We start from the raw sequence: 13,143 nt of genomic DNA, 5'->3' as shown, positions 1-13,143 counted from the left end.
GTTTTGACTTTTTAATACTTGAGGATTATTTTAAAAGTATTTATTGTTTGACAAATGGAATAAGTCATAAAACCACTGTTATTTTTGGCTAAATAGAAATAAAAGGTCATGGAGACTTTTATGCAAGCCTCTGGTTTTTGTTACAATAAAGTAAAAAACCCCTTTGTTCTTACATTTTTTAGAGCCTCAGAGTACTCCCAAGCAGTACGCAGTCCTGGTTTACCTGCATGGCGAGTCCTTTGAGTGGAACAGTGGCAACCCGTACGATGGCTCCGTCCTGTCCAGCTATGGGGAGGTCATTGTGGTCACCGTCAACTACCGACTGGGAGCGTTGGGTGAGGTCGTGACTCAATGATAATTTCCTTCAGGCTAACCGCATTCTCTGCATTCCGCTCAAAGGGTTCCTGAGGCCCAGCATCGATGCGCACAACATAGCGAACTACGCCCTGCTCGATCAGATTGCGGCGTTGCACTGGATCAAGGAGAACATTGGAGCCTTCGGCGGCGACAACTCGCGCGTCACTCTGATGGGCCACAGTACTGGAGCGGCGTGTGTCAATTACCTAATGGTGTCGCCGGTGGCCTCAGGTGAGTCCGCTGCACCACGACTGACATAACTCGATGAGAACGTATTGTGTGCCCCCACCGCAGGCCTCTTCCACCGGGCCATCCTCATGTCCGGATCCGCGATGTCCGACTGGGCCGCCAGCAATCAATCGCTGCAATTGACCATGCAAATCGCCCATGCCCTCGACTGTCCGCTCAACGAGCACGTGGGGGCGGAGGACGATGATGTCCTGCTCGATTGTTTGCGCCATCGTCGGTGAGTAGTCCTCGACCAATTGAATTATTTAGGTGCCATGCGGAACATTATAAACAGTCGCAAATCCGTCTAATGCCTTTCAGTACGCTCACACGGAGAAAAACAATCCATCATTTAACTAAGAGAGAATTTATTTTATTAATTTATATGAGCTAAAACGCGATCTGTTAATGTTCAAAGGCGAGAGGTCAAACAGTATTATGAATTTAAATTTCCCATGCATTAAGACATCAGTTGTATATACCACTTTTTATTTCAAAAAGCGTTTTTTTTTAAGCGAGATTTACCTTTTTTGCGCATGTATTTCGATCTGTTTTGTCATATCGTGTTATTCCCCTAGCACTATTTTTCGGTCGGTGCTTTTTGTGACGAATGTGAATGCGTCTACTTCATTTGTGCAGGCATCTTCAATTGAATAGTGTTTTGTGTCCTTTGACACAATTCGTCAGCCCAATAGAATTTGGCGGCTTTGTGACCTGCCTAATGATTCGGTAAATTTACGAGCTTGCAGTGCCATGATGTCAATGAGGCGTAAAGTCCTTTGGGCCCAACATCTCCCTCTAAGTGCGCCCAGGACCTTGACTAATCACGCATAATGTCCATGACGATGGTTGGGAATTTGCATGGCCGTTGGCCGAAACCTCTTGTGTCCACTTGAACGGTAGGTCATGTTTTGATGGGGAAACGCCCACCAAGTAGGTGATGGATGGTAGGACTTCCACCTAATTGCTTTTTATTTGATTAGTTAATCAAGCTTTCGCTCGAGTTTAAGAAAAGATTTATTTGCCTCTGCTTAATTCTAATTAGGAGAAAAGTTTCTGCTCTCATTCATTGATTAAATATTGAGGTATTTGTTTGGCATTTCGGCTTAAAAGCTTTGCCAGAACAGTACTTAGTGCTCTTGTATTCCGGTTTTTTGGTTCCTCTGATAGACAATCTCGGCAAGATCGACTCGGCTGATGATCCAGACTGATATATTTTATTGGGTCGAAAACGATTACTTCGAAGTACATGTCACATACTTTTCAACAAGAAAATAATATGTATATATATCATATAATATATATAATATTCGCTTTACTATGTAGTAATGCGTATAAAAATCGGACTCCTAATGCCATATTGGCGAACTAGTGAGCTCGTTTGAACCAAAAATAAAATTACTTTTTAGTAACTCTTGAAAAATGAGTTTTAAAATCGATCTGGGCAGAAAGTTAATGTGTGTGAACAAATGTTATTTTCATTTCATATTCATTGCACGATTTTCAGCGGCTTATCCTATCAGGACGCGAGTATCCCTATCCATTAAAGCTTCGACACAAAAACTCCTGAAAGCAATCCCAACTTAAATGCATTTTTTATTTAGCAGAATGCACTGTGCATGTGTGTGGGGCATCCTGCGCTTGTGTGGGAGTCCATTTCTATGCGAAGTGGTCCACACAAGAGCGAGGGATGAGAAAAACAATTTGCATACAAAACGAAAAAAAGGCATGTAACTAAATATGTAAAACTAAATCAACAACGGCACAATAATAGTAATTATGTTAATTATGCCAGCACACTCACCCACAAACTGTCAGCCTTTCCGCTCACAAACACTACGATGCAGCAAGCTTTACAACAGACTTTGTCTGTGTGTGTGTATGCCTTTGAAAACTTTCTACTTGCTTTCTTGGCCTTAATACAAATTGGCACTGTAACTTGAAAACCCAAGCTAGAACTTTGGCTGACGTAAATTGTGGATATCAGCAGTAAAGGTATACGAAATTTTATATGGTCTACTGGCCAAAGAAAAAAACATGGAAAAACAATATTTAGACTGTCCAACATAAGCATATTGTACATTTAGTCAAACACAATTTTTAAATTAAGAGTCTGAATAAAGTATAACAGGTAATTATAAGTTATTGGCCACTTGCATTTTTTCAGTTTTTAAAAATGTAATTAAAATCACAATTATCTCTTTAATTTAACAACTTTTGTAGAAAAGGAGACGACTATTTCCAACATTTTCTGATCAGCTAAACTCCTAGGAAAGTAGTAGTACCCTAAATGAAAAGTTAATTTCGGAATGTTTTAATGAATGAGCTAAGCTTCGGTTTGAGCCTGAGAATAGCAGCCTCGTGTGGCAGCTTACTTAAATAACTGAGGGAACGAACGAGGGAATGAGTGAGTGAGTGGTGGTTGAGTAGCATGTGTGCCAGCCAGAGCGAGTGTTAAATGAATGCAATGAATTATGCATGAATTACTGAGCAAATGTGCTCATCGCTTTTACTGCAAGGGCACACAACTCACACTCAGCCACTGAAACACAAACAGGTAACAACTACCTGTGCAATCAATCGCATTTGTTTAACCCACTCACACTCACAGGCATAAGCCTTTGTCTCTGGGTCTTAAGTCTCCTACATATTTAATTGAACTTTTCCCCCAAATCCTGCCCATTGATTTGAATGTATGCTATTTCAACTTGTTCATTTATTCAAACTATTTACCTACTGTCCCAGCCTAATGTGTTTTCCTGCCAAACAGGACTTGTGATCTCTATTTACTTCTGACCATGCTTGTCAAACTATTGTCTTAAAATGTTTTCTGACTGCCCACTTGGCCCTAAAATGAGCAATACGTTGCTTTAGAATTCTGTCACTGAAAATAAATTTCTTTAAGCTGATTAATGCTTGAAATTTTTGAATCAGTAATGGAAAATTCCGGAATAAAAACTTCGTGAAAAAAACTTTTAAATGCGCTTATTGCAACGAAATCCTTAGTCTTTAAGCTGCTTATTTTAAAATACAAGAATTTAAATGCATAGGATAATTTAATAAACTAAAAAGTATTTTTTTATCAAATCTACAATTCATTTGTTGAATTTTTAATCGTCTTAAAATGCAACCAGGAAAGGCAAACAAACAGCTATATCAAGTATACGTCATGCTGTCCCAAAAATAATGCCCAGCTTTTACTTTGTTTATGCGTTGGCCATTTCTTGCAAATCATTTCATAAAAAGGGTAAAAACGTGTGTGGACCAAATGCGTGAAATGTTGTGTTCACTCAGTTTTCATGTTCGCTTTGGCGATGGTATTAGTACTAATAATTGGCTAAATAATAATAATAATACTAGCAGAGCTGCCTGACATGTAAATTACTAATCGCATTTCATGAATTCAATAGCAGAGGCTATTTTGATATGATGTTTTCAGGAATTGATGAAATTCATGACATAAACATAGTATTTGACACCAAGTGTTTGCGTTGTGCAAGTCGAGCGCTTTTAATTGACAAAATAAAAGGCATTGCATTTTAAAAATTCATTAAATAGAAAGCAAGCAGATGCAGACAGCTTAAGTGCGGCCAGGAACAAAAATACAAACCAGAACTAAAACTAAAACTAAAACTATAGCCGTGATAGGGACAAGGCTAAACTGGGGCATAATAAATGTTCGGTTCGCCTGCACAGGACTCGCTGATAGCGAGTGTGTGTGTGACGTTCAAGTAGCTACATACAGGCTTAAGGACATCATCAATCTTCGTTGCTGCCACCAGCACACTGACAAATTGTGCATCCAGCATCCAGTATCCACTATCCAGTATCTGTATCTGTGGCCCCACAAACAAAATATAGAGAGAGCTCGCACATATTGTGTGCCTAACGAGTTAATCGCTGTTGCAGCTCAACTTGCGACAGTTTTGCACCAGCCAAGCTAATAAGAAGCAACAACGGGGCAGAAATAAACTCTGCTCCATATGAAAATCATAAATCACACTGCTCCATGGCGAACGATTTCGCAGCAGCGACAACTATTGCCATGAAGGGGTCTTTCCCTAAACCCAGGACCAACTTACTTTCTCGGGACTGTCCGAATTGTTTTTGCTTCCACAAATTGTCAAAGTCAGAGGAAAACACAAGCTCACGTAGCTGTGGCCGTGCGGTGCAGACTTGAGCAATAAACTTGGCCATGTGCCGATAGCCAAGGGTCGGGATGACCACCAAAGCCAGGAACATGGGCTGCAGAACTTTTCCTGCACTGAAAAAATACTATTATTAACACAATTATTTTAGATTTGATATAAAATAACTTTAATTAAAGTTACTTAGCTTGCCAATGCTATGTTCTAAAGAATGCACTACGGGCTGGGCGACCAGGTTTTCTGGCCAAAACCAATTTTTTAAAAGTCCTTAATATCAAGATTTTATGACGTCATCGTGTTAACATAACATCAGACATCAATGTTAACGAGTTAAAAAAATGGTTACGATGGCGGCACCTTCAACATACAAAATATCTGAATTCAAATTTCGTGACGAAAAGTTAATAAGCACTTGGACTAAATAAATACACTTTTTAAATGTTTCCATTCGGACCGCTTGCCACAAAATTTGATTTCAGATATTTTGTATGTTGGAGATGCTCTGCCGTTGCTCGGCATAAGATAGTGTCAATGTAGCGGAGGATGGGTTGCTCGCTCTTTGTTTGTAGTGTTTTTAATGAAGTTCGGCAGATGGCGCCAGCTAAAACCAAATTTTTTTAGGGGAATATATATTTTTCAATTGTAATGATTAAATATTTAAGAATAACGGCTGTGTTGCAAGCTTCTAACTGACATTTTTATACCACCTCTGCAAGAGTATTAACCACTTTGCTATTTTTAAATTTTTGTAAACTTTATTTAAGATAAAGTATAGGTTAAATATTTTAGAATTGCGGCTTTACTTTTATTAAAATCGGATAGCTCTAACATATAGCTCCCATAGGAACAGTCGTAAAAGTGTATGCAAATATATACAAATAGAATTAGATCTTCGCTGTTTTTCAATTCATTTGGATCTACTTCCATATGAAGTCATGGTTGATTATTTCAGAACTACGTTTTTAAATTTATAAAACTATATCTTTCATTGGTCCGATCAAATAATTAATCAGAAATAGGCAATAAAATAGGAGTAATATAGTTGTTATTAAGAAAATTGTTATTTTTGCAATAGCTTCACGTATATATAAACTTCAACTTGCCAAAGTTCACTGCCTTTCATTTTTAGTATAAACATGAAAACTTTTTCCAAGTGTCTCAAAGTTAAATTTCTTTAAAGAGCAGCAAAGCTTAATCTGGTTTCGAAAGTGTTTGATGGCATTGCATCAATTGCTGAAGTCAGCTCTTAGCTCAAATGGATTACTATATTGTCCCTCCTTAACGGTTTCCCAAGGTGTTGAGTGAATTAACACACACATGCACCGACAGATGGCAATTTTCGGTATTTTTTCGGCTTAGCATGTGAATGGATGGCCGGAATCGTTGGCATCGTTTCCAATTGAATTTTTTTGTCCAGAGCTCCTTGGACTTAAGTTCAATTCATGCAAAAAAGGCTGAATGAATAAGAGAACTTTGGGTTTAATCCAGCCACATTCCCAGAATTATCGGTGATAGGCGAACCAGATATAATGACTATGCATACTGAGGACTGTCATTTGCTTCAAGGTTATCCCGAGCTGAGTATGCAGATGGTTCATTTGAATTTCTTCTACGAGCATTCCACCTCAGCTGCTTCGTTTCTGGTCTGCATTTCCCAGATAGCAATTGTCCAACTCAGGTATCCAAAAATATTCCAGATTTTCGTATTCCCCTCCATTCTTGTTGTTATATTTCTGTCGGTCCTTTCTTAATTTGTGCCAATTTCTGTGCCATCGACACTCCAGTTGGAGCTCTGGCATGTGGATTTTTATGCAAACTATGCCAGAAATTGCACCCAACTGAACCATTTCGCCACTGCAATTTTGTATCAATACGGGGTGCGGTGGTCCGCCCAAACGAAGGCCAAAAGAGCCACTCAAGCGGTTAAAAAGAGCAAAAAGCGTAAATATTGCAACGAACGGAAATGCTTTGCAGTAGGAGCAACTTCAAACCAGGGATCGCAATAGCATTCTATACGTGTGCTGATTGTATTTCATATCCACGTGGCATTTTTATGTCGGAAAAAGGGTTGAATTTCCCTGTTTGTGTTGGGAAACACACATATAAATACGAATGTAAATCCGTACGAGTATGTGTCTGGGAATTGGTTTGCACTGCGGCTCTATTATGGCTTTGAATGGGAAAAAATACTTGTGAAAAAGTGTCATAACTTTAGGAAGCAACGCAAGTGCCACTGATAAGCGCACAGACGTTGATGGAAGGCATTTGGTTACTTGTAAGAAAAATTGGAATATGTGAATATGGTATTGTAAATACCATTTTAGGGGGACTATAAACCTTTTTGATAAGCAGGTAACTGAAGAAGACATCTCTTTTCGGGACATTCGGATTAATCCAAGTGAAAGTAACTCTTAAGTCGTATGCACCCCTTTATTAGTCAAAATAAGACTAAATTCCATAGGAGCGCACAACTATAACAGCTTTTAGGATTTGTTTCCCCTAAATATTTTTATGGACTCGACCAAGGAGGCACTGGACGGATGGTGTGAATTTTGTGATTTAAGGAAGTATTCTTTGAATAATATACTAATTAACAGTTGAAAACTCCAAAAAGACAGCCAGTAACTACTTCAAATGAATAGCTCTTTGCCAAAGCTCACGGTTTCCAAAATATATATTTGAATTCATTATCCGATTTGAAATACTTTTTGCAATGTTTTTGGTGTTTATAGATATTACATCAACTCACGTTCACATTTTGCAAGCAAAATAAATAATCGTGATAGTAATAATCTACAATTCCGTTTCCATTTCGCTTCCCTAAATCACTACTCTTTCCTCGCCATAAACCCATCCATTGTAGTGTGAAGCTTAAACAATTTGGGTCATGACCTTAGCCCGACGATCCGTGTCCTGGAAGAGCGCCCGGATAAGGTGCCGGATCTCGTCCGACTTATAGAACGCGGTCAGTGGACCAGCGCCGTTGCACCACAGCTCCGTGATCTCCTTGAGCGAGGCGTTAATCATGGCCTTCAGCTGCTGCAGCTTCAGCCAGCTGAAGACCCGGACCACTTCGTTCGCCGTTTCCAGAACCCGACTAAACAGTCGGTTGCGGTAGTAGGTCTCGAACTGCTCGACGATCCTGCTCGGGATTGATGAGAAACGAGTCCGCCAGCAACTGCTCAAACTGAGTCACATCTTCGCACAGCGTTGAGGACTGAAGCTCCTCCGTGGTCTCGGTCACGGCTGGTTTTAGGCACGCATCCAGCAGCAGCTGCAGCATCTTATCCTTGACATGACCGCCAATGATGCTGAACACATGCTGCTCGCTGGACACACTGCTGTTGATGCCGGCCAGCGTTTGCAGCAGCAAACGATAAAGTACCGACGATAAACAAAACAAAAAGTGAGTGGACGCATATATTTCGACTCCGTTGTCATAAAGTAAGCATAGAGTGGGAACTATATAGAGGCACCATTTGCTCTGCCCGAACCTTTGCCCAAGCTCTGCTGAGAGCCATGTTCAAAGTTAAATTTGATTTCCCACCCCACTTTGAAGTTTTTGGTGCGAACTTGCAATTCGGTCCCGCGGTAAATTCGCAACTGCTTTGAAAGATAGTCATCTTTTAAATGGTTTGGAATCCCTAGGGCTATATAGCGCCAACGAAAGTTTGCCTACACACTTCTCAAATACCTGTGATTGACTTATTTTTTGTTAATTACCGCAGTAAAATTCTACTTTATGAACAGATATCTCTACCTGCTTTTTCCAGACGTGACTTAATATTTTTGACCTATGACTTGACTTTCGAACTTCTGTCAATTATAGAGACTATGGAAAAAAGCAAAGATCCATCCGATTCCGAAATCAAATAATGACTTCACACCCATCTCGATACTTCCCTTTCTGTCAAAAGTTTTTAAAAACCTTATGTCCTCAAAAATTAAAATTTTTTGAACGACAATGCACTGTTACATGAAAAAGACGTCTGGCTTCCGGAGAAAAAGAGGTAACATAAGTGCCATTACTGATATTGTGGAAAAAATAAAAATTATGTAACATTTTTAACGCTCCTTGATCATTTCAAAATTGTTAAGTTCTTACTTAACAGATAGAGTACTACGTGTAGTCTCTGGGCTGAATATTTCCACATTTAGGCAGCTCACAAGGGTATTTCCTCAAGGATCTGTGTTAGGGCCATTGTTGTTTTCTTGACTGAATGTGAAGTACACATATATGCTGAGGACGTACAAATTTATGTTAGTAACCCTGTCAAGGATATAAATGTGGTTTCCAGTATGAGTAACAAAATGTTATCCAAAATTGAGAAGTGAGCTAACAACAACGGCTTGGGAATATATCCAAAAAAATCGAAGTTTGTCGTTATTAGTAAAAGGGTGATCGACACAAGTGTTCTTCCAAAATTATTTATAAATGATACAGCTATAGCATATCGCTAAAGAAACTGGTCGCATATATGGTTTGTTGCGTCAGCTTTCACCTTTAAAATTTTTTGTACCTGAACAAATATTGTAAGAGTATTAATCTCAAAGTCTTTCTTGTTCCCACTGTCTTTTATGGCATAGAAATTTTTGGTCACTGTGTCGTGCGTGACATGCGCACATTAGTAGTTGCCTTTAATGCAATTGTCCGTTATGTGTTTAATTTAAGACGCCATGACCATTTTTCACTTTTAACATATTAAATTCTTGAAAGACTGGATAGATTTTAAAACTTTAGTATACTTTCACGAGATCGTGACGACTCGAGAACCGATTTACCTCTATCAAAAACTATTTCCTGCTACATCTCAAGGAACAAATTATTACCTATGCCCTCGTACTCTAACGCTTTGTTCGAAAAGGCAGTTCTTTAGTAATATTATCCGTTTATTGAACAATCTCCCTGTAAATTTAAAACTATAAGGAGCTCAACTCAGTTTTTAAATAAAGTTACAGAATTTATAAAAGCACACTAAAAGTAGTAAATAAGTAGTATTTGGTAAAAATCATTAAAACGTAAAAAAAAATAAAATAAACAAAATAAAAACAAAAAAAGTAATCTATATTCAATGTATATAAGAATTAAATGTTGATTAACTCTGTAATGTAAATGTTTGAAAAAATGTTAGTCTTTAAGTATTAAATTTATTGTAATTAGCCATTTTGTTGGCAATGGTACCAGCGCTATAATAATAAGCTTACGCTTGCAGCGCTAGGATATTAAATGAATAAAAAGTGACCTGCACCTCGGAATTCTCTAACTTTCTGCGAAGTAATTTCGCAATTCCCTAAAGACCATATGCGTATCTTGTATGCCATCTTGTTGGCTTTATGTGAGCCACGTGTGTATGGTACGTGCCAGCGACTGCCCAGCAAGAAATCACACATAAAATTTATTAGAAATTTCAAATCAAAGTGAAAAGTGACCGCTGTCAGCCAGCTGGGCCGCTACAATCTCTCCTCCTGAATATATCCATCTAGTGCCACATTTATACCCAACTCGTTTGTAAGACCTTTTAACGCATTTTGTGCCGTTCTTGTTTCTTTACAGCTACCAGGATATCTTGCACATACCAACGGCGCTCACACAATTTTCAACATCATTGGGTCCAATTGTCGATGGACATGTAATACCAAATCAACCGTACAAGGTCATGGGGCATTATACGGAGCACTTCAGCCGGTTTGTTAAGCAATTCCCTCCCGATTCTCATCCATTCCGATTGCCTTTTCCCTAACCTAAACCAATGCCCATTGCTTTGCGTTTGATATTTACTGGTGTACCGTGCTTTGGGGAGCTGTCAAACATTCCTTTTTTTTCATTTGACCCGGATAGACAGCTCATCGGACTATTTATTGTGCGTTACTTGATTAGACGTCTGGTATTTCTCTCACCGATGCGTTCTTTTGCCCTCAGGTGAAGTCAAATCGTCTGTTAAAATCGAGGCCTGGGGTAAACCATTTAACACGGAGATTTTGCGTTGGCGTTGGCTAAGATATGATCATCGAACAAATTACGATTCAAATGGAAGCCATGAAAAACATTTATTTCATCACCCATTGGTTCATTTCGGATAGTACGCCTGGCGCTATTTTTAGACGGGAATCGGGTTCACTTGGTTGTCAAGTTGAAGATGTAAAATTAAAAGCTTATGGTAACAATGAAACTTTTTGAGAAAACAAGTTATATGAAAATTTAAATTGATATAATAACTGAACATGGAAAGGTCACAATCCAAACAGTTGGAAACACCTCGGATTCCATAGTACTTTGACGTTAGAGTTGAATTTGATTCAAATATTTTCGAAACACTTTTTTCCGGTGTGCCAATCGCAAATTAAATAAGCCTTATACAAATAATGGCCAGGTCGGATCAAGAAGCTACTTTGATGCCCCTTCTAGATTATACCCATCCATCAATCAATTGGGCAACAAGTAATAGCTCAACTCCTCGCAGGACTCCTCACTCCTTCCAAAACACCCACGCAGGACTCCTTCCGCACTCCCATTTCCCCCAAAGGATATTAAGGCACGTGCTGCTTAGCTATTCAGTCAACCTAACACGGCATAATCTAATAAAATGCGTGATTAATTTGATTTTAATTGTTATCCTTTTGCAAGTCAAACGTGTTTGACACGCAGTGCCGGGAAAAATAGAATAATAGCTGCCAGGAAGAGCCATTAATTACGGCAGGCAGACAGAAAGTTCCGGGCGTAGAGAGCCCGGTCACGGGTGAGTTGGGAAAATTGAGGTGCAAGCACGTTTCACACGTTTTTCGGGGCGGGCCCCTCGACTTGGGCTTTTAATCACCTTAATCAGCGATGACCGAGGATTATGGTCTTACCAAATGAGTGAGGTCCTCGCAAAGTGCAGGCAGAGTGGTGCTCGAGCACGCTCAAGTGTCCAGTTGCCGTTCCATTGGCAACTCCCTTCAATTTAGCAAGTTTTGCAGCAGCTTTGCATGTCCTTTTATCGGGGCAAACTTTCCGGCCAACTTGAGAGGAACTTTTAATGCCATGTCCACGGCGCAACAGGAAGACAATGCCCAGTTGGGCAGCCCAAGGGGCTCCAGTGGGGCGTGGTCGGAGCTCCGGGCTGGAGTGGAACACTTCCCATAGACGAGCTCCAGGCGCACCATTTATCAGGCGGCGTAACAAGTTACGCCACAGGAACGAGAGCTCGTTTTATTTTAGTGCTTTTAACTGCGTTTTATGGGAATTCATTGGGCTGTTGTTCCGCCAATGCAGAACGTGCACTGAAACAAATAATGGCAGACTAGCAAAGTTAAGGTGGATACACTACGGAAGAAGTACAAGGAAAGGATTCATTTAACTTTATGGAGCTTGTTCAGAATGAGTGAAATCATGTAGAGTATTTGTAAATGAATACTCGAATTTCCTAATAATGTAGATAACTTTTCTTATTTGCAAATTGCATAGAAATTTGTGTAACAAATTCAAAATAAATTAATCTTAGTAATACTTTTTTAATTCTTTATTTTTATCAAGAGGCAACCAGGTACAGGGCAAACATACAAACTTTGTAAAGCCCTTGCATATTAATGATATGATGGCGAAAACATTACAAAACACATTCAAACATAAACTAATTTCACATTTATTTTTAATCATCTACCAAATTGGAAAAAGAGCAGACTATTACCACTGAGCGAACTTATTTTATATAACAACAAAAGTCTAAGTTGGAATGGCCTCGAAAGCTATAAAAACTGAGAAACTTTTTAGGTGTTTCCCAAGGCCGGAAGCCAGACTTCAACATCATTTGTTTGCTTTGAAGGCTAGCTTGCTTTTAATCCAATCAAAACGGGGCTTGTTTTTTTTCGCAGTGCACAGGAATAGCCTCCGTTCACCAGCGGCTAACACAAACTATGCATGTTGACTGCTCTATCCATCTCTCTCCTACCGTATCTGCCCCTCTCACTCACTCCGCCGCCTCTGTCTCTTTCAGTTATGATTTATTATTCGGCATCACGGAGTCAGAATCCTATCACACACTGGCCGCATTAGCACTCGAGGAAGGATTACGTGAAAATGAACGCGATAATTTATTGCGCTTCTATATGCAGAGCCGCTTTGATGTACGCCCCGATTTGGCATTGGCTGCCACGCTGAAGAAGTAAGTGAAATTTATGCTCCAATTTATGACGGCGGGCAATGCAAATCCGCGCAGCCCAAAGCTGGCTACCGCCTCACTAAGGGCGCAAACTTACTTCGCGTTCGCGTTCGCGTTTCGCATTTAACATAGTTGCCGCAGTGCGAGCGATCCGATTGACTGGTTTGCATGGCTGTAAGTACACGGCCATATCGTTCATCTCAATTAGAATTGTTTATGTGGGGCAATTTGTTTGCTAAGTGCCGCGGATTAGCGACGCCCGCCTGAAATGT

At 39.7% G+C, this 13,143-nt stretch overlaps 1 protein-coding gene across 3 annotated transcripts in view; it reads left to right on the top strand.

Annotated features, from left to right (window-relative positions):
- LOC108141142 (neuroligin-4, X-linked) overlaps positions 1-13,143 on the top strand; it is a 49,137-nt gene that overhangs the window by 10,283 nt on the left and 25,711 nt on the right. For all 3 annotated transcript variants that reach the window (XM_041709295.1, XM_041709293.1, XM_041709294.1), the window contains 5 exons: positions 183-335; positions 400-588; positions 652-823; positions 10,288-10,419; positions 12,707-12,874. In XM_041709295.1, the coding sequence (XP_041565229.1) occupies positions 183-335; positions 400-588; positions 652-823; positions 10,288-10,419; positions 12,707-12,874 (814 nt within the window). The remainder of the gene's footprint in view (positions 1-182; positions 336-399; positions 589-651; positions 824-10,287; positions 10,420-12,706; positions 12,875-13,143) is intronic.

This window comes from Drosophila elegans, unplaced genomic scaffold (assembly GCF_018152505.1).
Source record: "Drosophila elegans isolate 14027-0461.03 unplaced genomic scaffold, ASM1815250v1 contig_476, whole genome shotgun sequence".
NCBI lineage: Eukaryota > Metazoa > Arthropoda > Insecta > Diptera > Drosophilidae > Drosophila > Drosophila elegans.
Note: the sequence above shows the minus strand (reverse complement) of the source record. Positions and strands in the feature narration are given on the sequence as shown.